This window comes from Abramis brama (assembly GCF_963993115.1).
Source record: "Abramis brama genome assembly, chromosome: 3".
NCBI classification, from domain to species: domain Eukaryota; kingdom Metazoa; phylum Chordata; class Actinopteri; order Cypriniformes; family Leuciscidae; genus Abramis; species Abramis brama.
In genome coordinates, this window is record NC_139965.1 from 31,027,467 (window position 1) to 31,052,451 (window position 24,985).

Sequence of the window (24,985 nt, forward strand, 5' to 3'; positions counted from 1 at the left end):
ATCAGTGACTGAGTTCTGGACTCCAAAACTGGCCAAAACTCCAGTTAATCAATGACGCTGTCTACACTGCACAACGAATCACTCATTTACATTGTGTTTGCACTGTAAGTTATGATGAAAGCATTCGTGAGAGTGCAGAAATAGAGTTGCAATGACAAGATCACTACATTCATGCACTCAGACTGTCGGTCATCTACTACAACGTTAATCGCTGCAACATTTAATGAGACAGGAGTAGATCTAAATATAGTGATATAATCAAAACTTTTCACGATTAGTTAATGTCGACAACTGTCATAGTTAGACATGTGCCGGTATTCGGTAATGCGATAAATCGCGGTAATGAATATGCACGATATTGTTATCGCGGGCACTTCAAAATACCGTGAAAAATAATAGATCCGAATTTAGATTTTTAGAACGTGCATTATAGCTTATTTTCCATCAACCGCTTAAACAAACACTGCGTATATGCTGCGCGAAACACGTGCGCACTCTGATGTAAACAATCGCCACGTGTATAAGCATGCGGCCGGTGCGCACTTCTAGTCTAATGTAAACAGTCCTCACATGGAGAAGCAGCATGGTGGAAGGAGGAACGCCGCCGCCGATCTATCCGGATCCATCCCGCTTCTAAAAGCAGAGCTGCCAACTCGACGCATTCAGCGCGAGACTCTTCACACGCTCACGCCACACATCCGTTTTCTCACGCAGAGAAAAATCGCGGAGCAAAGAGGACACGAAGACCGTCAAACAAGACAGAGCAGGTTACTTTTGATATGAAACAGGATAACAATTGTGTCACAGAACGTTACATTTAAACCATTTAATGACCAGCAGCATGTTAGATGACCAAAACAAATAGATAAAGAGGAGTATTTTGCTGAATATGTGGTTATGGTTATATGGTTACATAGCATTATATGAGATTTTTTTTTTCATGAAAAAAAACAAAAACATGTGGGCTATCTACTGTAGCCTTCCTAATATTTATCCAAAATTAGTCAATATTGAATCAAGATTTAAATCAAATCCCAAGTATTGAATTGAAATCATTAAATTTGTGTTAAGCAATACAAACAGTAGCCTACCAGTCATTGTACCATGTAATCATTGTAACATGTTGTCACTAAACTTAATAAAATTCAGTTTAGTTACCAAATGTTTTGACAATCACAATTACACCTTGTGATGCAAGTTTTATTTATTTTTTTACATCCCCCCCCCCAATCCATCTGTTTCTCAGGTGCAATTAAAATATCGTGATAATACCGTATACCGTGATAAAAGGTCACTCAATTAATCGCAGCATGAAAATGTGATACCGGCACATGCCTAGTCATAGTAAAACGTAGTAAAATTTTTGCGAGAGTTCAACATGTAATGCTTATTTCATATGCAAAGATGTTAGCCAATCATAGCAGAGGGCGTTTACGCTGAAGTCTCACAGCAGACACGCCCCTTCAAGCAGAGCATTCAAGTCAGGATTAAAATCATGAGTAGAAAATGGCCTTTTATTTATAAATTATAACATATCTAGCATTTACATATTTACTTCAACTGCACAGGTAATGTCAATGATATGACCAATTTCAGCAACATCTAAAAATGAAGATACATTTCTATAGCTCTGACTGATTTTATATTGTAATTTTGGAAGTAAAACTTCATAATACAAGAGGGCTACATTCTATAATGTGCTTCTGGGGGATCAAGACTTATTTAATTTAGCCTTATTTTAAATTGCACCCTAAAGGCCTGTTCGCACCGAGACAAATATTCTGTGTTCATTTTATGTTTTGTGAGATAAACATTTTAATTTGAATTAATGGTAGTTAATGTGTCTCACAGAATGTGAATGTTCATGACCGTCTGAACAATGGTGTTCACTACAAATAAAACTGGTCAAAAATCTTTTGTTTGTAATGTTGTAATTAATTTCAGAGCTGTTTGGTTTGGTTCATGACTTGAAGAATAAATGGAAAAATACTGCCAGTACCAAAGCTGCAGAAAAAGCAAGTGGTTGCTGCTATTCTATAGTTCTAGGACAGCTTTTCCAAAGATCAGAGATTTACTGGTACATTTCATAACAGACTCATAAAAAGAAATTTGTTCCGTTTTAAACTCCTAACTCAAGACATTTTTTAACACTAGAACTGCCATGGCGGTCATTTTGAATTTTATATCTGCAATAACTTTGTTGAAAAAATAAATAAAATCCTGCTGGTACCTGACTTTTCCTAAAAGTGTCTGTATTTTCATTTAAAATGTTTTTCATATAAATTACACATAAGACAAAAAAAACAAATGAACATATTTACCCATTTCGGCCATAGACGGTCATATTGACCGCACTGAATTTCGCGGTATTATTATAGGCTATATACCAATATGCACAACAATAAAATGTGGTAAAAAATACACAAAACATTCCACAACAAATAATTTAAATGTAATGATATTCAGAACAGAACAAGAATGAAAAAATAACTATAAACAAGCCAAAATGAAATAGGCTACTTTCAAGCGAAAGTGAAAGTAAGCGGCGTTGGGCTCACGTAACTCTCTAATTAGAATCAAAATGTTTCAACATTTGCGATGTATTTGGATGGTCAACTATTCTTTATTATAGGCTTTGTACTTCACTCACGTTCCAATATCGACGGAAAAAATCATCCTCTTCACATGCGCAAAATGGTACGAATTGTACTACTGACTATATAAACAGAGCAGTGGAATTTTTATATGTTAGGGTGACTATTTTATTATTATATTTTATTATGGCTATAATGAACAGGCTGCGATGTCAAGATTGCAATGCTGGAATATGGTGTGTGTGTGTGTGTGTGTGTGTGTGTGTGTGTGTGTGTGTGTGTGTGTGTGTGTGTGTGTGTGTGTGTGTGTGTGTGTGTGTGTGTGTGTACCTGTTTTTCTATCCCGGTGGGGACTTCAACCTGAATGCACACAGACTCATGGGGACTCGTGTCACAGTGGGGACCTAAATAGAGGTCCCCATGGGTAAACAAGCTTATAAATCATACAGAATGAGTTTTTTTGGAAATGTAAAAATGCAGAAAGTTTCCTGTGATGGGTAGGTTTAGGGGTAGGGTTAGTGTAAGGAGATAGAATATACCGTTTGTACAGTATAAAAACCATTAAGTCTATGGAGAGTCCCCACAAAGATAGTAAACCAGACATGTGTGTGTGTGTGTGTGTGTGTGTGAAGGCCCGGGCGCGATCGAACAGTGTAAACATGAAAACATAGGCTGCTCCGTGTCATTTTGTTCAGGACATCTACGGATATTATTATTTATAGATGTATAATTAAATTTGTTTAAATGTACAGTTTGGTGTTGTTTTGTTTTTAAAAGATATCCTAATACAATAAATGCATTAATCTCTCAATTGGGTATTTATCATTAAAGATATAGAGTTTGGAATCTATTTGACCGCTTGCGGCAGTTCTAGTAGTTATGGAATTCTGGCACTTCTAGTGTTAAGCAATCTTGCATCACATTCTGTGTCATTGCAGGTTGACTGTTCTAGGTATCATCAGTTGTATGTGAAACTTCTCACCTGCTTTATAGGAGATGTAGGAATGGACAATAGCAAGAGTCCCTGGCCACTCAATGGCATCTTCCTTCTGCAGAATCTAAAGAAAACATGTACTGAATGGTACTGAAATACACAACTGTTAACAGTCTGCTTTCAAAGTGATGCACGCAAAAACATAAACATTTAAAATGAATGTGGAAATTAATGCATAATAATGAAAACAAATGAAGTGGCATGAGGCTACCTAAACTTACAAAGTTGAGCAGTCTTGACGCAAATTTCTGGTTTTCGGTGTCCTTAGAGTGAATATTACTAAGTTTTTGTAGCCCTGCATCAAATCAGGGGTCCTGAGCAGCAGAACTGTGGTGTTTCAGGCAGATATGCATGCCCTTATGAAGCCCAGATGATTTATATGTGAGCAAGTATCACATATGAGACGCTGCCCACTCCATCTCATGGCATCAGCTGCCAAATACTGACTCATTAATCAAAACCTGATACTTATTAGCCCCTTTCACACATACAGTTTCTACTGGTAAATTACCATCAGGAGATCATGTGCGAACAGGACCTTTTCTGGCACTTTTTCCTTTATGAGAAGTTGTAACAATACCAGCAAATTACCAGTATGATGCTGTGTGTAAACAAATAATGAAGATTACCGGTATGAGAACGTACGAGGTTAGAACGCGCTGACATAAGAAGCTTGCTTTGGGCCAATCATAAAGCTCTGTCGGAGCTGTTTACAGTAAGTTCTGTTGCTTTTAATTGTTTTTCTATATAAACATGCACTAGACGAACATCTGACCATTGCGCTGCATCTCGCACTCGAAACCCTGCCTTCTACTATTCTCTGAATGTCCTATTGAGTACTATAGTGACTGCAGTCCCATAATATATTATGTGTTACGCCGGTCACTCAGAAGTAAAACAAAATGTAACTAAAATGAAACTAAAGCGTTTCTCATCCAGGTGGATGAATCAAATGGGTCATTTCCAATGACTGACATGACAAGAGTTTACTGGTACTGATGCACAAATGGTATCTTACCAGTAAAAAGACGCAACGTTGTTGCTTGTGTGAATAGCACATTTGTGTATTTACCGTTAAAGTTGTTCTGGTCATTTTACGTCAATTTACCAGGCTTGCTGTGAAAGTAGCTTTTGTCTCTATTCCATTCTAAATTGAGCTTGTTTTTAAAAAAATAACATTTTTGGTGGGTCCAGGTTAAACAGCTGCCTCTTTGCCTCTATTTTATTTGATTTTGCATAGAAACGACATAGCCATTCATATTAAAAGTTCCTAAATTGAAAGAATATAACCTGCAAGAGTAACCTATTACGTTACCTCTATAAAGACTGTCTGCTTTGTAAGATCACTGACAAAAGTAAAACATGTCATGGCATGGGACAAAAAAAGAAATGAAATGAATTACAAGAACGAGAGTGAATGGCAATGAATCTCTAATATAAATGTTTCTCAGTTACCGGAGACTCTTAATTCACCCCCGCTACCACTAGATGTCCCTGGTGAGCACGGTGAACACTGGGATAGGGAAGTCTGAATTGTGTCTCAGTAACTGTAGTGGACTATCACAGCTACTTACATCCCCTGCTGAGCTGGGGCTGGGTGAGGGTGAATGTGATGGAAGGGTGAGTGAGAGGGCAGGGGAGAATGGGCTGCCCGCGGTGGGCCGCTGTAGGTCTGGGAAGGTAGAATGATGGCTGCTGGTGGTTGGGGGGAGGGGCCCCCACTCCACAATACTGCAGTTTTTAGAAAGGCGACCTGGGTGAGATGAAACAAAGGACAAACAAAACACAAAAAGAAAAGAAAAGAAAAGGAAGACAAAACATTGGTGTAGCATACCTCTGACAAGCTGTCCTCATTGGCTAGGGTAGCAGGAAGGAGCAGGTGGGGGTGGTGTGATGGTGGTCGGGAGGGAGAGAGCATCGTTAGATTACAAAAGGAAGCATTGCATGCTGGGTAACAACACATTCTGCAAAAGCTGGCCTCAAATCAGCTGATAAAGGCAGAAGGCATTACATTTAGGCAGATGGGGATAAGAAATGCCAATAACAAAGAAGGATCAGAGGGTAACGATTTAAAGAAGCTTATCCAGGCATCAAGAAGCTTATTTTCATCTACAGCTAACACAGATGCTGACAAATGTTAAGACGAGCCATATTCAACATCATAAATCAACAGATTATGCACATTTATGTGTGCAATGGACATTAACAGAGCAAGTATTCATGTATTTTATCAACAATAACTAATAGTACCATTACATTACACACACACACACATATACACACACATATATAGCTCTATTCAATTTTACACACGCAGACCCAAGTCAAGAGTTACAATATATAACAACTACAACTAAACAATATATGGCTGGAGCCTTGGTCCCAAATGTGTTCAATATCAATTTAAGAGATCCAAAAACAAAAATAGCTTCTTTAGCTCCTCAATGAACACACACACACACACACACACACACACACACACACAAGACTGAGGCTTTTAACTACCTTTCAACCAAATATATAGCCTACAGTTTTTATATGAGACAGGAACAGTTTTTTTTTATCAAAAAGCATAATTTTGGCTTTACTGCAAGTTATTCTGATTCTGTCCTCAATCACTTGAATGCTCATCTACTGCACTTTCTGACAGATATTTGCCTCAAGGAACATCTAAACTGACATCTAAAATGTCAGTGTTTTTTTTTTTTGTCTATACAATTTTCTATACAAGTCAATGGGGTCCAATGCTGTTCAGGACCCTGAGGACTTTCCATTATAACAATAAGAATTGAAAAAATCTTTAAAATATCTTCTATTGTGTTCCACAGAAGAAAGTCATACAGGTTTGGAACAGGCGAGTAAGGGGTGAGTAAATGATAACACTTAATTTCTGAGTGAACTATTCCTTTAATTTGCAACAGTGAAAGCTGTTTTGGGTGAGCTTTGAAGAGCAATCAAAATATTGGTCATATCAAAGTATCAAAAAAATATCTTTGGCAAACTGTAGTGTTGTGTTTTTGTACTCCAGTCTATCCAATACAAATTCTAATGGTACACTAATGATGCAGTATTGTCACACCTTTAAGATGTGCACAACTTGCCTAATTGTAAACCTATAAAGTAGGCTGAGAACATTGTCTGAGTCTTTTACTAATGTATACACTTTTACAGCAGCCTGAAGACAGTCATTATCCCACTTAACACACTGCAGGGTCATTTCTTCCTGCCTCACACATACACTCCAGGGCCACTCCACAGCAGAGTGTCTGTAAGCACATTACATAATCAAACAGTCATTACTGCTGAATGTGTGCTTGTGTGAGACCGAGAGAGACTGACTGATAGGAGTAAAGAAGAGTGGATCAGTTCAGGATGAGAGGTGTACAAAAAGGGCGTAAAGCACTGAATAATGACTGGCTACAGATTTTTACCGCAATAAAATTAGACAATTCACAGTGGATGTTAAGTCACATTTCACATTTAACAGTGGATGTTAAGTCACATTATGGATAATATCTAACCAGTGTTGTGAAAAGCTCGTTTACATTTAGTTTTCAACCTGAACATTTAAAATCAAATTTTTATATTTTCTTAAGAAAATGCTAATGTAACGCAGTTGCTAAGGCCTTCTAAATGTTTTTTTTTTGTGTGTTTTCTATGTGCTTGCTAGGGTGTTCTGGGTGATTTCAATGCCAATAATGCATTGGGCATGTTGCTGACTGCTATGGATATGCTTATCAGAATCAAATAGTGCCTTGCTTTAGTAGGAAATATTTCTTAGCAAACTTTTAGTTTTAATGGTGTCGACTTAGTTCCCGGATGCAAGAATTCAAAGAGTAAAAGTTTATCGGAGCGAGTTACTTTCAGTTTCCAGTGAAGGATCCAGCGCATTGTAGGCAGTGACTAAAGGCTGCAACGGGTTAAAAAAAAAGAAGCTGTTTCCATAGTGTTCCATTTTTACCATAATGCTGTTTAACAAGTAGATAAAGTATGATACTATTTTCAGTGATAAACCTTCCCTTACAACCTCTGTTGACCCAACAGTCGGAGGGCGGGATACAAAAGTATGCAAGTATAATCTGTAGTTTTCACAAAAGCTCTGGAGATGTCAAAAGTTTTGCTGACAAATAAATGTGAATTTCTCAGACCAGGTAACACAGAAAACAAGTAAACATAGTTAATTTACATATACTAGTACAGACATTGTAACAATACAAAGCGGGTTATAAAAAAAAAACATTACACTTTAAAGGTTCTTTCACACTTGGTTCGATTTTCTAGTCTGAACCCGAGTTTGATTGCTCTCCCCTCCCCCTGCACACATTATATTATTTGGGTCCGAACTGCGAATTTGCATCATTAAAGCAGCAGCTGTTTACTCCTGTTGCTTCATAACGATGATGCAGGGGAAGTCAAATGTCAAAAAAGTCAAAAAATGATTTTTTTTTTTTTTATTATTAATTAATTATTCCATAGCTGTATATCTTGTCCAGATGTTTTTTTCATATCGCTGCTTTGCAATTGTGAATGTTTTGTTATTAATTTGCAAATACATTTTGGAGAACTAAAAATTGTATTTATCAGTTTGATCTCTTAAAGGGTTAGTTCACCCAAAAATGAAAATTCTGTCAGTAATCACTCACCCTCATGTTGTTCCAACCCCGTAAGACTTTCGTTCATCTTCAAACACAAATTAAGATATTTTTGATGAAATCTGAGAGCTGGATCACTCCTTCATAGGCTTCTATGTTATTGAAACTTGCCGGCCCAGAAAGTTAGTAAAGACAATGTTTAAACGCAACGCAAACGCAAAAAACCCTAAAATAACGACTGTATTCAACTATTCATTTTCTTCTGTGTGGGCCTCAGACGTGAGTTCACGTAGTGTAACAGCGCAGCGCAACGTCAGAACGTAGGCTCACTGAAGAAAATGAATAGTTGAATAAAGTCGTTATTTTTGTTTTTTTTGCATACAAAAAGTATTCTCGTCGCTTGATAGTTGATGGTTGAGCCACTGTAGTCACTTGGACTATTTTAAACATTGTCTTTACTAAATTTCTGGGCCGGCAAGTTTCAATAACATAGAAGCATATGGAGGAGTGATCCAGCTCTCAGATTTCATCAAAAATATCTTAATTTGTGTTCCGAAGATGAACGAAAGTCTTACGGGGTTGGAACAACATGAGGGTGAGTAATTACTGACAGAATTTAAAACCCTTTAAAAAAGCAATCACACACTTCTCCTCAATAAGCCACACAGAGTATTTAATATAGGCAAAGAGAGAAAGTGTGATTGGCTGAACTCACCTCTCTTCCTGCTGGACTGGTTTATGGAACTCAGATACGACACTGAGCTTTTTTTCCGCTGAAACACACAAAAGCACGGTTCATTCCATCAGATATCTCCAATCTGTTTGCATTGAACTGCTCGTTTAATGCATGTGTATGTTTGTTACCTCTGGTTCAAACATGGCTCCGCTATATATTGGATTTGCTGTTGTACGTCTCTTACGCTCCTGACGCCTGCTCTGAATCTCTACACAAACAAAGTGGGAAAGGTCAATACACATTCATTCACGCACACAAACAAACACGCACACAAACAGACACATTTCATTCTCCTGACCTTCTAAATAGTCGCGCGTGACCAGTCCCAGAGACAACATGAAGGCCAGTTTCTGTGGAAAGAATGCGTGTCATTATCAGTAATGATCATAATTTACATCACCATACTCATCATTATCTTCATTATAAACATAAAAGTACTTTACCAGAGGGCTCTCCTGATGTTTGGAGGAAGGAGTGTGTGTGTTGGTGGGAGCAGGTGAAGATGGTGTATGTAAGGACAGTGGAGGAGAAGTGTGTGTAGGCGTGTCTGGAGAGATGAGCAATGAAGTCTTTGGCTCTGTCGCATATTCTACTGCGGGTATCTGAAGAAGAAACAAACATGTATTAATACATGCACTACCATTCAAAAGTTTGGGGTCGGTTAGATTTTTTTTTTTTTTTAAAGAAGTCTCTTATGCTCACCAAGGCTGCATTTATTTGATCAAAAACACAGTAAAACAGTAATATTGTGAAATATTATTACAGCACACAATAATTGTTTTCTATTGTAATATATTTTAAAACGTAAACGAAAAACGTAATTTATTTCTGTGATGCAAAGCTGAATTTTCCTGCAGCCATTACTCCAGTCTTCAGAGTCACATAATCATTCAGAAATCATTCTAATATGTTGATTTGGTGCTTTCAAGAAACATTTCAGTCATGGGCTTATTGGTTAGCGAGTCTGACTGGTAACCCAAAGGTTGCTGCTTTGATTCCAGTACCGGCAGTAAATGACTGAGGTGCCCTTGAGCAAGGCACCTAACCCCCAATCGCTCCCTGGGCGCCACGGCATAAAGGCTGCCCACTGCTTTAGGTGTGTATCACAGTTTGCAGAGTGTGTGTGTTCACTACTCCTAATGTGTGTGCACTAACTTGGACGGGTTAAATGCAGAGGACAAATTCCGAGTATGGGTTACCATACTTGGACTTCACATGTCACTTTTTCACTTATTATATATGTTGAAAACAGTTGTGTTGCTTAATATGTTTGTGGAAACAAAACATTGGAAACCGTGACGATGAATATAAATTTAAAAAGAACTGCATTTCTTTGAAATATAAATAGTCATTTGTCTTTCCTATTGACTTTTGAAATAAACCTTTGAACGATAGTGCAACATAGACAGTATTAGAAGGAGATGGACCAATATGGCTGATTGAACTGACTTTCCTAAAATAAACTTTCCATGTAATTAATGTTTTAGAGTAAACTTAAATACATAAAGTGTTTATTTTCCTCACCGTGTTGTCAGAGCTTGGTCTGTTGTGAGGTAACTGCTGTGTGCGTGTCTGCACAGACGGCTGCATGTGTGTAGATGGGGAGATCAGGATGCTTGTGTTGTTAGAGCTGTTGGGGCAGGGCAGGCCATTGAGGATACGCATCTGCTGGACGTGACCAGAGGAAGGGAGGGCAGTGCTCAGTAACACCGGTGACTGCAAGGTTTGCACAGAGATCTGACCAGCAGCTGGAGACAAAGACGCTGGGGGTTTTGGCCTGACCTGCTCACACACAGAAAAAAAAAAAAAGACAATTATTTGTGGAATAAATGGAGAAATAAATGGTGGACCCAAGTAGTGAATCAGAAATGTGATGCCCAACTCAGTGGTTTAACAGCAGCAGACTTTCACATTTAGACTCTAGTATACAACAAACAACAAATATGTTCCCTACTATTCCACAACACCACTAACACCAGCTCCACTCCAATGCAAATAAAAGTCTACTTATTGACTATTATTGTATAATATAATTAGTCACAATAAAATAATGTTTCCTTATCCTGGTTTTCATCCATCAAGTTCTGAATAAAAAGATAAAATAATAAAAATAAAATAAAGAGAAAGTAAATTAAATGCAAACCTTTAATTTGTAAAGGATGTAATTTACTGAATTGATATCTTTTTCAGCTAAACAAATACATTATGATATACACTACCAAAAGTTTGGGGTCAGTAAGATGTTTTTGAATGAAGTTAAAAGAACACATTCAATTGATCAAAAGCGACAGTAAAGACATTTATAATGTTACAAAATATTTATATTTCAAATAAATGCTTTTCTTTTCCACAAAAATATTAAACCAGCACAACTATTTTCAACACTGATATAATAATAAAAAATAAAAAAAATGATTGAGCGCCAAATTTGAAACTTTGAAAACGAATAATATTTGATGATAATTATTGCTTTTACTGTATTTTTGGTCAAATATATAAGTCTCGGTGAGCATAAGAGACTTTATCTTACCAACCCAAAACATTTGAATGGTAGTGTATACCGCTATGTGATTTTGGTTATACCAACCAACCCTAGCATATATGCACACACACAACATAAACCACAGAGAATACTGCCGGAGAGAAATCAGGGATAATGATCACTTTACTGTAGGGTCAAAAGCAACAGCCAAAGCAGGAATTGCAAATGTCACGACTATGCAAGCACACAGAAATTAAATCCAGAGCAAGAAAACAAGATGGGGCAAGAAGAAAATAATCACACAGAAAAGTAACACCTGCAGTAAAAAAATAATAAGACATATAGATGCACACTAACACTTAGCAGTTAGGGTTTTTCACTAGCCCAGCCAGGCATTAGGGTGTGAAGGGTTTCTATGGAAACAAACCTGCGGTAGAGTGGCTGGTCGAGTTGTCTGTCTGGTTGGTGGGACAAACTGAGGGACTTTGATTGTTTGGGAAGCAGCTTGCACCTGTGACAAGACCGCCCATTTAGACACCCTTACTTAACTAACCTGTCCAACATACATCCTACAACAAATAACTTTAACCATTTAAGCCACAGATGTAATAGAATAATTGTGTCTAAAATCTAAAGAACCAACCCTGAGCTCTCGGGTTCAAAATTAAATCAGACAGCCTGAAATTTCTTCCCACCCCATATGCAGTTTGCAAAACAAGAGGGAATAAGAAAACAAAACTCTTCTTGTTCTGTAACAAGAGACTCAAAACAGCTTTGAGAAATACTTACAACAATGGTGCTATTGGATATGACTCGTACTGGCTCTGCTCCCTGATTGGTCGGTTGGATGACCGGCTGGAAGTTTACTGGGGATTTTTGAGGATCTGAGCTAGGAGGGCCTGCAAGGAGTGCGTTGCCAAGGGTTGTCACCACGGTGATAGTTGGTGCTGGTGTCATGATGATAGGTGAGGAGGGGGTGGCAGCTCTCAGTACCAGAGGTAGAGTCTTTGAAGCAATGACAGGGGGCACAGAGCTCTACAGGGTCACAAACACATACACCGTTGGGAAACATGATCTTTTTTTCTTTTCTTTTATAGGCAAGTTCTTCTTACTGAACCTAATGATATGCCACTCATCTCCTTATAATGAAAAATGCCACTGTCATAATGTCACTGGAGCTACTGAGAGTATAAATGTCACTTTTGCCTTGATGACATATCTAAAAAGAAAGTGACACATGTCAGAGCTTATTTTGGCAAATACCAAATAAATATTTAATCTCCTCCAAAAACCCAGTCGGCAATCCCCCATCCCCTGCCCTCAAACCAAACTGCACTGAAACCATGACCCCAAAACCGCAATATGAACCTAACCATAAAAAACTTCAATCATTACACCCCTAGTAGCTATTGAGTCTCTCAAGATCAGTTCAATTCATGAATAAATCATTCAGATCACTGACACAAAAAGAACTGATTCATAGAATCTACTTCTCATGAACTTTTATGAATATGCCAAAGAGAGCTAGGGCAGATGTCAAGTGGATAACAAAATTAAACTTTCAGCCAGTTCCAGACACAAAGCAATACTATGGACTCAGGAGTAACTTTACATGGACCACTTTTATGGTGCATTTGTGCCCTGAAAGCCTCAATGATTAGCCTAATCGCACGTAAAAGTGCAACCAACGCAATACTAAAAAATCAACCAGACAATTTTTATGACTTTTAGGGTGTTTTTTGTTTTGTTGTTGCAATTTTGGCACTTTAAGTCAAATGTTTTTGACATGGAAAAGCATGTTTTTAGTTTTTGGTGAACTAATCCTCATAAATGTTAATCAAAGACAAGGCTTTGTCTTTAAAGAAGTCCCTTGAAGCAGTTTCCCGTGTGTTGTGTGGGTACCTGTGGAGTAGTGAGGCTGGCAGCAGACAGAGGCGTCTGTGTGATGAGCAAGGTAGACGTTTGCCCATCGGCTTGCAGCGTCTGCAGCTTCATATCTTCCTGTTTCACCAGTAGATCTCTCCTTAACTGCTCCACAACCTTTTTCTGAGGGAGAAAGAGAGAACAAGTGCCTGTTCATTTTTTGTGTGTTCTGTCACTCGTACCTGCAATGAAGTCTCTAACACTCATGCTCTCTTTTTGCCTGCTGTTGTCATGTTGGATTTTGGCCCGTTTGCACTGACAGCAAGTGAGAACATGGAATCCCTACAACTGAACTTCACTCTCTCTTTGTCTCTTTTTCTCTCAGCCAGGGGGCCAACAGTAATCTACCTTCAAAAACAAGTGTTTTAAGAAACCGGATTATGGCATAACAGCATGAAACATTTAGCAGTAATAAATTAGCGAGCCATGTCCAGTATACAGCTGAAAGGACTGTCACCACATTTGCTTCTTCAAATAATTAAGGACAGATATATTGAAGTAAGAAATTGAAGTATTATAGATTCATATATTATTATACCCATTATAAAGGTATCCTTTTACTAACATTTTCTGTTTTTATATAAGGATCTATTTTTTTTTTTTTTCTGTGTTTTTGTTCTTTAGTAGTAATGTGTTTTTTTCTGTTAAAATACTTCCTTCTATATACTTCTAATACTTCCAGTTTCATGCGCAGAGACCTTATTGACTTTTATTGTATGAACAAAAACAGTTGAAACATTCTTTAAAATAAATTGTATTCTGCAACTGAAAGTAAGCCATACAGGTTAAGGAATGTTTTGAATATTTTTTTTTTTGGCTGACCTATCCTTTTAAGAGTCTAAACGATGACAGATAGCAGACTTGTTAAGAAACACCATTAATTAAACTCCATTTGATGCTGCCAGTGACACAGAAATTCACCTTTAAAGGGTGAAATGTTCATGTTTAAACTTATGATACATCAAATATTTTTTCTCTTTTAGAAGAGTTCCCACATAAGAAAAACTACATCATTAGCATTTATAAGAACACGCCTACATTTGCATAACAACTCAAAACACTCTTAGGCACAATTTTAAAATAAAAATGCTTTAGTGACGTGTGGCAGGTTCTTTAGTAACTTACATGATGATGAACAGGAAAGAAATGGAAGTCTTAAGTAAACGTAGAGGAATGAAAATCTAGCTGATAATAAACAAACATACTTGCACACTTATTGAGCTCTGTTATAACTGTGCAAATGAGAAATGACAGTGAAAAAACAGAATGTGATTCTAAATGACATGATCATTCCTCGAGTACTCTCAATGCAATTCATTTGAAGCCATTCACTGTTTGTGTTACAGTTCAGCATCAAAAAATGTGCACACACACATACACATAGACATGACTACGTCACAAAGCAACATTATGGATCCATAACAATCATAAAGAGAAGACAGAAGGAGGAAGATATCAAAAGTTTACTGCATTAAGGCTTTACTTAATGCAGGCTACAAATGTGCAATACAGCTTGTTTGTGTTCAGCCGAGTATGTGTTGATTCTGTAACCAGTTAAGACAGAGTGACAGTTACATTAATGAATATGAACACAACCCCCCAGCACAGTCCTCTCACTGATTATAGCTTTAACAGGCTTCCTCCACCATCTGTTAGACTCACATACTCCTAGATCTGGGAGAATTCCACCGGACACCGAATATGTTTAAGCGAGGAAGGCAGCAGACTTTATTAAATAGTGCTGCGGGCCGATACATTTCTGAAGCTCTGAGAGGGTTGTCTTATTCCCTTTTCTCTGCAGAAGGAGAGATTATCTCAGGTGTGTTTTTCCCCCTGTTGGTGGCAGCTGCTTTATTCTGTTACTTTAAAACGCTTTAAGATGCTAATTAAAATTAATCTCTGCTGCCAGAGCCAGCAATCTACAACACATCTTTCTCCATCTCCTCCACAGAACTTCGGGTTCTGTACAGTTAGCTCAATCGAAAAACAGTACGCCACGTAATCATCCCCAGACATTAATCATCAGTAACAGAAATGTCAAAGAAAAGGGGGAGAATAGATTTGCGCATGTTTGTGCGTTGGCAAATAGTTCATTTGGCAACACAAAACCACAATGCACAAATCACACCACAAATGTTCAGCACAATACAACACAAAACAATGCCATGATGTAACACAGGTTTCATAACCAAACAAGATCGCCTCATTTTCTCGGGACACACAAGGAGGTAAAGACTTTCAGACCCCAAGTAATTGAACTGATCAAGACATGTGTACGTTCGTGGAGAACACTGATATGGCAGCAGGTGTTCTCTCAGAGAGCAGCTCTCACCTGCCGCTCACTCAGCGATGTGATCTTGGCCTGCAGGTCACGGAGCTGCAGCTTCAGATCTGCATTCTGTACAAAGAACACACACACTCCTCCCTAATACACTAGTCCAGTGGCCGGTATATGAGAGCGTATCGATCAAACAGTAACGTAAGTGAGGGACATGTTCAGAGAGGGAGACGCACGCACCTGTGGATCTTGCTTCATCTGGCTCACGAGTTTCTGCAAGAAAGAGAAGAAAGTTTTAGCACTCTCAGGAGTGGGTGACACATGCTGATGCAGTGACCTCTAGAGGACGACGAGTGTACTGCAGCTGCAACAATCACATACTCGGTCCATGGTGTGTGGGGAGGGCGGTGGGGATACCTGATGGATCTGGATTTCCACTTTGAGTGCTTCTTGTAAATTTTGTAGTTCCATAATCGATCTCTTCTTCCCAAAACCCAACACAGCTGCCTGGCGAATAAAAGGAAGAGAGCAGATATTCCTTCATTAATTGAGATGTTATTGAATGACTAAGTATATAAAAAAAGAGGTAAAAGAGCTTTTTGCGGTCTCACAGTGTGCATGACCATGCCATGACAGATCTGTTAGTGTGCTTGTGCGAGTGTGTGTAAATCTGCTCAGTGTTAGTAGGATATATCTCTGTGTACTGATTCAATCAGAACTACTCTCATCAAAATCCTGCCTGAACACCACGGATCAAACTGAACAGCACTCTTTTGCACATACACAATCCAGTTTTCTCCTGCTGTCATTCTTCTTTGAGAGGAAATGATGCTGACGCATGCATTAACTGTTCCCTTCTCTCCTCTACAGAACTGTGTAGCTATGCTGCTGTTTTGAGTAATAGTACTAAGTGTAGTTCTGGAAAACATTTAAATTAATTAGCTAGTCAATGAAACGCCATAAAGCAGACCATCACAGTTGTGTCAGAAAGTGTGCACCCCCTTATGACAATGGTTTATTCTATACCTTCCCAACGTCTGCCGTCTTGAACACCATCCAACTGGCAGAGTGGGGGGTGGAGCTGGAATAGACAAGAGAGGATGGTAAGGACTGGAGCACACACACATTTACACACAGTAGCGCACCAGAGAGTGACAAATCTACATCATAGCAATATTGGAAAAAAAAGATGTCAGCAGGAATATTTTAAGTGCAAGCTTTGTGGATAAAGATTTGGTCTGCATGCAAATATTGCAGATTCAATCCCAAATTGAGGGGACACAGAAATTGGAAGCTTACTAGAAAAGAAAGCAATCCTTCTTTATGCATATATTCTGTCATCATTTACTTACCCTCATGTCACTCCAAACCTGTGTGACTTATTTTTCCTCTGTGGAACACAAAGACGTATTGAACCCCACAGACTTTCATTGTACAGGCAAACACCTCTTCAAGAAGTCATTCAAGTTTGGAACCACATGAGGGTGAGTAAATGATTTTTGGATTTTTTCAATCAAGGTACCTGAAATAGACAACTACAAATTGCTTCTGTGAAAACGTTTCCCCTATACAGCAAGAAACTAAGTTCCTGAAACAACATTTACAGAGACACACAGAGACATGAGGCGTTTCTTGACACCAAGTATGCAAAGTTCGGACTTGCCTCCTTGGTAGTTCGGACTTGCCAAGTTCGATTTAGGAGAAAGGACTCTGGAGGACGGGAGGACGCAAGTCCGGTAATTCTACAAATGGAACAGCAGCGCTCATGATATCGTCACTCAGCTCGCTCTGGCTACTCCGGTTATCTCAGTATGTATATTTTAAGCAACAATAAAATGAAATATGTTATAAAACACCACTCTGCCTCGTTTCGTTAAACAGTAATAGCCACACAAATGTGGTTCAGGCAATGCGTACATTGATTATATACATTGAATATTAAACATATTAATATATGCTTTAGGCAATAGGCCTTTGTGAATATGTACTCTGATTATCTTCACTGTAATAAAATGAAATGTGATACAAAACATAACCCTGTCTCTTTTTGTTAAATTTCAGTTTTAATGATCAATAATAGCCATTATAAAAATATAAGTAAAAAGGTATAAGAAACTATAAAAATAAGAAATAAAGACAACCAAACAATTCAGTAATTGTTTGAAAATGTACAAAGTCAGCGCTCTAGTAGGCTACAACAGTAAAGTTAAACAACCTCTATATATATTAGGGCTGGGTAAAAAAAATATTGATTTCTCGATTTTAATCGATTCTCATTTTTACGAAACGATATCGATTCTTAAATCCCAAGAATCGATTAGTCATCCTGTTTTCAGTTGATGAATGAATGGAACATTGTTGCGCGCATCCCATCCAATAAATCTCAATAATCTTTGTGCTTTGTTATTATTGATATGAAACAAAGTCTCAGATTCCAAACAGCGTGAAATAAACATGAATGAGCATCTGAAAGTGTTAAAAGATAGAGTACAACTTATCGAAGTCCTTATGTCACATGGAATCGCTCAATCAGTGTTTCAACCATGGAAAGACGTTAATAAACAATGTCATGTAACGTCACATTTACCTCAGAAAAAACATATCCAGTGACCATAAACTCGTTAGTCAGCTAGAAAAATTAACTCTAGAAAGGAGCATTTTGTGAAATATATGCATCATATTACATATTCATTATAATTTTTAATGTTCTTCAATATTTAATGCATGTTTGAATAAATCTGGAAAGTTTCTTATGACAGCCACCATTTATATTTTTATATAATTTCATATAACTTTATTATTATAAAAATAAATAAAAGTGTATGTTATGTGTTTGTATACAAATCAGTTAATTTTTACCTTCAATATTATAGTAGACTAATGAAGCCTATAGGTTACACTGACTCCCATAGTTTACAATAATAGTTAAGAGATTTCTTTTCCTTGAGAAAATTTGCAATGTATTGTACCTGATATCCAAAATAATCAATATTGAATCGAATCGTAATCGAAATTGAATCGAACTGCAAGCTTGTGAATTGAAATCGAATCGAATTGTGAAATTTGTGTCAATACCCAGCCCTAATATATATATATATATATATATACATACAGTATATACATAAGTTATGAAACTTCACTTTGCCCTCAGCCAAAATGATTTGTTCTGGAACAAATGATAGATTCATGAGACCAAAGATCGTCCGTTAGACATACACAAGACAAATTATATCTCATGTTTAACCACTACAGAGACATCAGAGCCAGCGGCAAACGTCAGAAAGACTAGCCGTGGTACGGCTGAGCACCTAGTGAACGCCTGGACCTCAACACGCGCTAGATCAAATTTTCAAATAGGCGCTATCTTTATCAATAAACCACAGACTTGAGCTTTACAACATTTACATTCTACAACTATATTCTCACCTGAAAAACTCTTAAAACTACATTTTGTGACACAATAACAGTAGTATTTTTAAATTACACGGGTTTTACCTTCTGCTATTGACGCTTTCTGGTTGGTGCTAGATGCATTCTGGGATACTTGGCTGACTCAAGTCCGCACAAGTCACCACTCGATGCATACTCGATAAAAGGGGCAGATCAAGAACACATCCGGGGATTTGCACTGTGCTTGGCTAACGTGAACATTTAATTGAAACAGTACTTGGGCAGCGAGTGATGATGTTTCACAAGTCCACAAGAACACAAGTACAGATAAGAATGCATATTAAGAAACGGCTAAAGTCCCTTGAAGGCAAGTCATTTCACTTGGCGGCCATATTCGTAATGCCCCCTGGCAGCTATTCCCAGCCATGCAAATACAGCTCTAATAACTTGTCCTTTTCAATAACATATTTCAAATCAAGAATAAAATCATAAATTGTGCTCAGCTACATGTTGAGTTGTGAAGCCTCCATCAAAAATTGTAAAGCGGGACTATAGCCACCATATATGTTTTCCTCCATTCATACATGTACAAGTGGACTGTCTCTGTCTTATAACGTCTTTTGGAGTTGAATCAGTTGATGCCAGTGCAAATTTACTCACTTCCTGCTTTCTCTGGTTTGTTTGAGCTGTTATTTTTTGTTCTCAGTACTTGTGTCTCACAGAATCAGTCTCTGTCTCTGCCACAGATCATCACTCTTCTCATCAGAATGAAAGCAGAGACTACCAGATGGGCACTCCACACACAGAGAGCGTCTCACTCATCTACAGAGTGGCATCCTCTATCTGTAGCTGCACCAGTCACTGATCTGATATTTAAGCAAAATAATATTAAAAAATGAATACAATGAATCTTACAACCAGCAGAAAGTAGATGTAATGCGTCCTATTGGTCCTGCATTATAAGTGTCCACAGCAGAGCAAAAGAGGGCTATTTTCTGGGACTTCTGTATTCAGTAAGGGCAAACAGCCAAAGTGATCATAACACACACACTACACCTGCCTGATCAGACTGGCACATCATACCCTAACCTGTTGGCTCAGTAAATGTGCTGAAGCACAAGTAATTCAGAACTACTCTTCAGAGAAAGGGAACATTTGATACACCCTTCCTCGTTCTCTGTCCAATGCTTGCACTCAAACCTAATCAAATTTAACCAAACTTTTACAATGCCTCTACTCAACCAAAGCAGTTTTTACAATACCGCCCTCTACTCAAAGCAGCTTCATTACCACGTAATACACTCATGCTACAGTTTATATGTTAGCGTTTTCATAAGCTCACGTGTTGATATAATCCTTTATGATGATAAAGGTAAACAGATTGTTGTCTGCAATGACTCTTACCCAGCTCTAAAATGTCTTTAGAATTCTTAAATTATATACATTACTAGAGTGCAGCAGAGATTACATATTTTTGTAGGCCAAACCCCGGAAACAAGCTAGCATTTTAGCACTTCCAATTTCATCACCCTTGATTAAATGCCTGAAATAAAGTGTGATAACACAAGCAAGATACTTTCATGTCATACGAATACATAAAATACATCAGTAATACCACAAGTTTTTTCTTGTCTTACAAAAGGCAAACAAGTGGCTAAGGTTGTTGGATAAATCACACTGACCAGGTAAACTCATCTACTCTCACTAATCCGCTTTTAAAGCCTCATTGTGTTTATAATCACGCTCTTGCAAACTACTCTAACATAAACGTAAAAAAAAAAGAAAAAAAAAAGTGTATTATTTTAATATATAATTATTATTTTCTTATTTTCTGCAATAATCCAAAAGCCAATGGAAAATTGGCCTACAAAAATACATCACTGCAGTACTCTATTAAAAGGGACCTATTATGCAAAATTCAGTTTTACATGGAGTTTGAACATAAATGTGTGTCGGCAGTGTGTGCACAACCAACCTATAATGATAAAAATACACTCACTCCAGTTTCTATGCAATGTGACATCACATTGAACATGCCCCACAACTGCCAATGGACTCAGCTCTATTGGCCTTTATCACGGTCTGCGTATTGTTACATCCTGCTCCGATTAGAAGCGTAAACTAATTTAGTTGAACTTAACAATAAACATTAATATTTAAATCTGTTTATTTAGACTTACATGATACTCTACTATTTATGTCATCTTTTATTTTATTGTGTAACACTATCAGAGAGAAGCGATCATCAGCGCTGCCATGGGATTAACGAGTAGCACACAGCTCAAGTTACTGCCAGAGGAATCATCGGACTGATTTAATTTGATTTTTAATGTTATTTTTGCATTATATTACCAGCCATTATTGTCTACACAGTATAATGCTATCCAATCATTGCACTCAAACATGGAGAATATGACTCGTTTACGATGATCAAACCATTTTTTTTTTAAATAAATGTCTCTGTGGTTGAAATATTCCTTTATTTAAACAACTTTAATTTGATCTAATTACTCATGATTGCATCTTAAAGTAAGTGCATGAAACTTTTTTAACATTATCGTTTAATAAGTTTCCCCCAAACCTTTAATTTAATCCCCTCAAAGTAGACTTTAGTCGTAATTAATATTTTAATATTTGTCTAATTCTAATGCTCTTTAAGGTGGTGTTGTTTGTACTGTATTCTTGCAGTTCTGCAATAAAATAAGGTGAGCAGACTCTGAAGTTAAGTTTTTGGAATTTTACACAAATCAAAACAATCCCATACTATGGGCACACAGCCATTGATACAGGCTGCAGCAGAAGTTGTTTTACGCTCCTATTTGAAGCTTCCGCTTTTCAAACACGGAAGTGTGATAAAGGCCTATTAGCATAGACCCCTCCCTGAGTGAGCTATAAACAGTCCTCCATGTTTATCTCCTTGCCAGAGTAATTAACAGCAGCATTCAAGTAAGAAATGTATTCTTATTAAAGCTACTAAAGTTATTCAATCAAGGGCAGTGAGTGATTTTCTGGTTTTCTTTTGTTGTTTGATTAATATTAACAGCATATTTACAGAATATTACGCTGCTTTCACTAATACACAGATCTAATATTCACATGCGATTTCTTTACTCTGTTTACATTCACAGACATAACCGACTGTTAATGTGAACTTTGTGTGTTTCTGAAATAACCTTGTGTAGGCTATGTGACAGTTGAAGCGCAATAAGACGTGAAAGTGAACTTAGTTTCATACTCACGGGACGCACCGTCTGACAGCCAGCTTTCTGTGCGCGTGCTTTGGATGTGTGCGCTCAGAAAACCATATATCAGAAGTTTAAACAGATATGGCTTTAAAACGCATGCAGATAATAAACTTTCATGGTGATGAAGAACTGCAATGTCAGGTTAGCTTAACCGTGATTGAGCTGAAACTTCAGAGACATTCTGGGGACACCTGAGACTTATATTACATCTTGTAAGAAGGGGCATAATAGGTCCCCTTTAATATGGGGGAGAAGTATTAGAAACAAATTGGAGCTGGGGTGAAGGAGGAATGTCAGATTTGCCAAACTGTCACGGTGGTGAGGTAAACTGCTGCTTAGATTGCGTCTTGTTGAAACCATATTCTACAATTATATTCTTAACTATAAATTTTCACTTATTGTAGTCTTTATAACCTTTGCATCACACCATCAATCTGTTCATAATCTTCTGTACAAGTCTTCAGAACATCCATCCATCCATCCATTCTCCAAAGCCCTGCACGGATGGCCAGTCTCTTCAGAACAGAGAAGCATAATTCAAATGTTTAAGAACTAAAACAATTTTAGGGCATCATTTTAGCTTAAGCAGAAACTCTGCAAGTAAATTCCTGTCTGTGCTTTATTGGCCAAAGTCCCCTTATTGCTGAGAGCATGAACATATAGCCTACATCATGTATGTATGTATCTGGATACACATTGTGAGTATCTATGATAAGATTTCAGACATCAGGCCCACACACTCCTGCAAGGAGTGTGTGGGCCTGATGTCTGAAAAATACTGAAAAAAGGAGGCCGCGAAACCACTCAGGTCAAGTGACTAGGTATAAAAACTCTCACTGGCAACTGGCATCCACTCACCATCTTTATGTGAAAGTAACAAGACAACAGCATGCAGTGAGAAAACCACTAAACAGGAGGTAAACACTTATCTTTTATACAATATACAACTGTGTGTGTAGAACTGAAAATAAAAGCAATATTTATTAGAAAATAATGAAACTACATTATTGAAGTCCTAATTTATTGAAAAATATAAATAAATTAATTTATTGCACATTGAGTGAAGAAATGTCTTAACTGGATTGGTGACCCATTGCAAGAAAAAAGCAGGTGGAGTTAAGAGGAAGAACAAACATAAAAATGGCTGTACAGTGAACATAGTTGATAATGGAAGAGCACAGCCGCACATGAATAAAACATGACAAAGCTGAAGAGAAGAAAAACCTGTAGGCCTATTATTTTATAACTTCGTAGGCCTACATGTAGCAATCTTAAGCTAAAAAAATTCTCAAAAAACAGGGTGTGATTTTTTGATGAGGAACAACCATACTGTTTGACGGCTATACAGTACTAAACCTAATAACCAAAACAGCACTAATTTTTTAAAAAAAAAGACACATTGAGAGACTGCGAAAGGAGCTCATGACGGTCCAGCCGTTAAAGCGGACCGAGCGCCATCTGAAAGCTTGAGAAAGGTCATCATCATCATCATCATCATTAGCGTTCCAACGCATCCACACCGGAAACAGCGCCATCACTTTATATACTCACACAATCACACATCAAACTCACTACACAAGGGCCTACAACTTTCCTCCACCTAACCACAGAACAGATTTTGGGAGACTTCATGAAAGCGAGCTCGCGTTTGTGCAGATATGTCAAGGCGTGGTGCCGAGAACACACGAACTGGAAAAAATATTTCATGATCACACGTCTTGTCGCCCTAGCGGCTCTTAACAATAATAGTAGCTCAACACATCAAGAGTACCGATACACACTTTATCCTGTTTATGGCTCGAGATTTCGTCCCTTGCTCTAATAATGAATGTAAATGTAAGCGCAAAGTGCATTTATAATGGCATCCCATGACTGTTTCACGGCATGCTGTGAAAACTACGGCACGCGCTGGAATCACATTTTCAACCATATTATTCCAGTTCTGTTAAGCAAGTGTCGTTTAAAGGGTGTTTGGGTGCCATTCGATGCGTTATTGTGTAACGGTTGTAAGTTATAACGTTTCGTTGACTGCAGCTGCACTCTCTCTCTCTCTCTCTTCTCTCTCTCCTGCAACTCCTACAATAAAGAGAAATGAACAAAACCCCCCTGCGCTGCCTCTGCGCTTTCACATCCACTCAAATCACTACCAGCAGAATCAAATAAAGAACGCCAAAAGAGTTGCAAGACACCGTTCCCAAAAGTTCACAAGATGAAGATGAAAAAACCGAGGTGCACTTACCCTTGTACTCACTCCTCCAGCAGTCAAACACCGATCTTCATACACTTACACACACACTCACCAATTATTTAAATATATATCTACAAACAGCCGGGCATTTCACCACTGAAACCTTATCCCACGGATGAATTCGCTCCCTTTTGCGCCCTAAAGTTTTGTACAGTGTAACAGAAGGAATCTTCGCTTTGTTCGCTTGATTTTTAACCAAAAATACATAAAAAGACAGAAACTGATATACAAAACAAGAACTCTTCTTCCATCCCATTCACCCCCAGCTTGTGCGCTCGTTGTATCAATGCGCGCAGAAGAGAGATAATGGGACAGCAAAACCATGCCGTGTAACGCCCAAAATAACTCGCCCAACATTACACATTATGGATATCATTGGATATTAATTTAATATTGTCGCGAACCGGGGCGAAAGAAGTATTACCGAGCACGAAAGAACACTTAGAAGAAGAGAACTAGTTTATGTAACGGTGCGGCGAATTTATTTCACTTTGCCTAAGGAA

The 24,985-nt window shown here is 37.9% G+C and overlaps 1 protein-coding gene across 4 annotated transcripts in view; it reads right to left on the reverse strand.

Moving 5' to 3' along the window:
- phf21aa (PHD finger protein 21Aa) overlaps positions 1-24,759 on the reverse strand; it is a 29,940-nt gene extending 5,181 nt beyond the window's left edge. The window contains exons 1-15 of one of the 4 annotated variants that reach the window (XR_014605198.1): positions 24,474-24,759; positions 16,626-16,680; positions 16,017-16,106; positions 15,840-15,872; positions 15,654-15,719; positions 13,301-13,444; positions 12,188-12,433; positions 11,826-11,909; positions 10,441-10,698; positions 9,360-9,518; positions 9,215-9,266; positions 9,045-9,124; positions 8,896-8,953; positions 5,163-5,445; positions 3,577-3,652 (exon numbers count right to left, since the gene is read on the reverse strand). Coding sequence is in view for 3 of the 4 variants with exons in the window: in XM_084107383.1 (XP_083963509.1) it covers positions 3,577-3,652; positions 5,423-5,445; positions 8,896-8,953; positions 9,045-9,124; positions 9,215-9,266; positions 9,360-9,518; positions 10,441-10,698; positions 11,826-11,909; positions 12,188-12,433; positions 13,301-13,444; positions 15,654-15,719; positions 15,840-15,872; positions 16,017-16,106; positions 16,626-16,655 (1,399 nt within the window). In the remaining variant the exon portion in view is untranslated. The remainder of the gene's footprint in view (positions 1-3,576; positions 3,653-5,162; positions 5,446-8,895; positions 8,954-9,044; positions 9,125-9,214; positions 9,267-9,359; positions 9,519-10,440; positions 10,699-11,825; positions 11,910-12,187; positions 12,434-13,300; positions 13,445-15,653; positions 15,720-15,839; positions 15,873-16,016; positions 16,107-16,625; positions 16,681-24,473) is intronic. The other 3 variants (XM_084107383.1, XM_084107384.1, XM_084107385.1) reach the window with 3 other exon arrangements.
- Between the last annotated feature and the right edge of the window lie 226 nt (positions 24,760-24,985).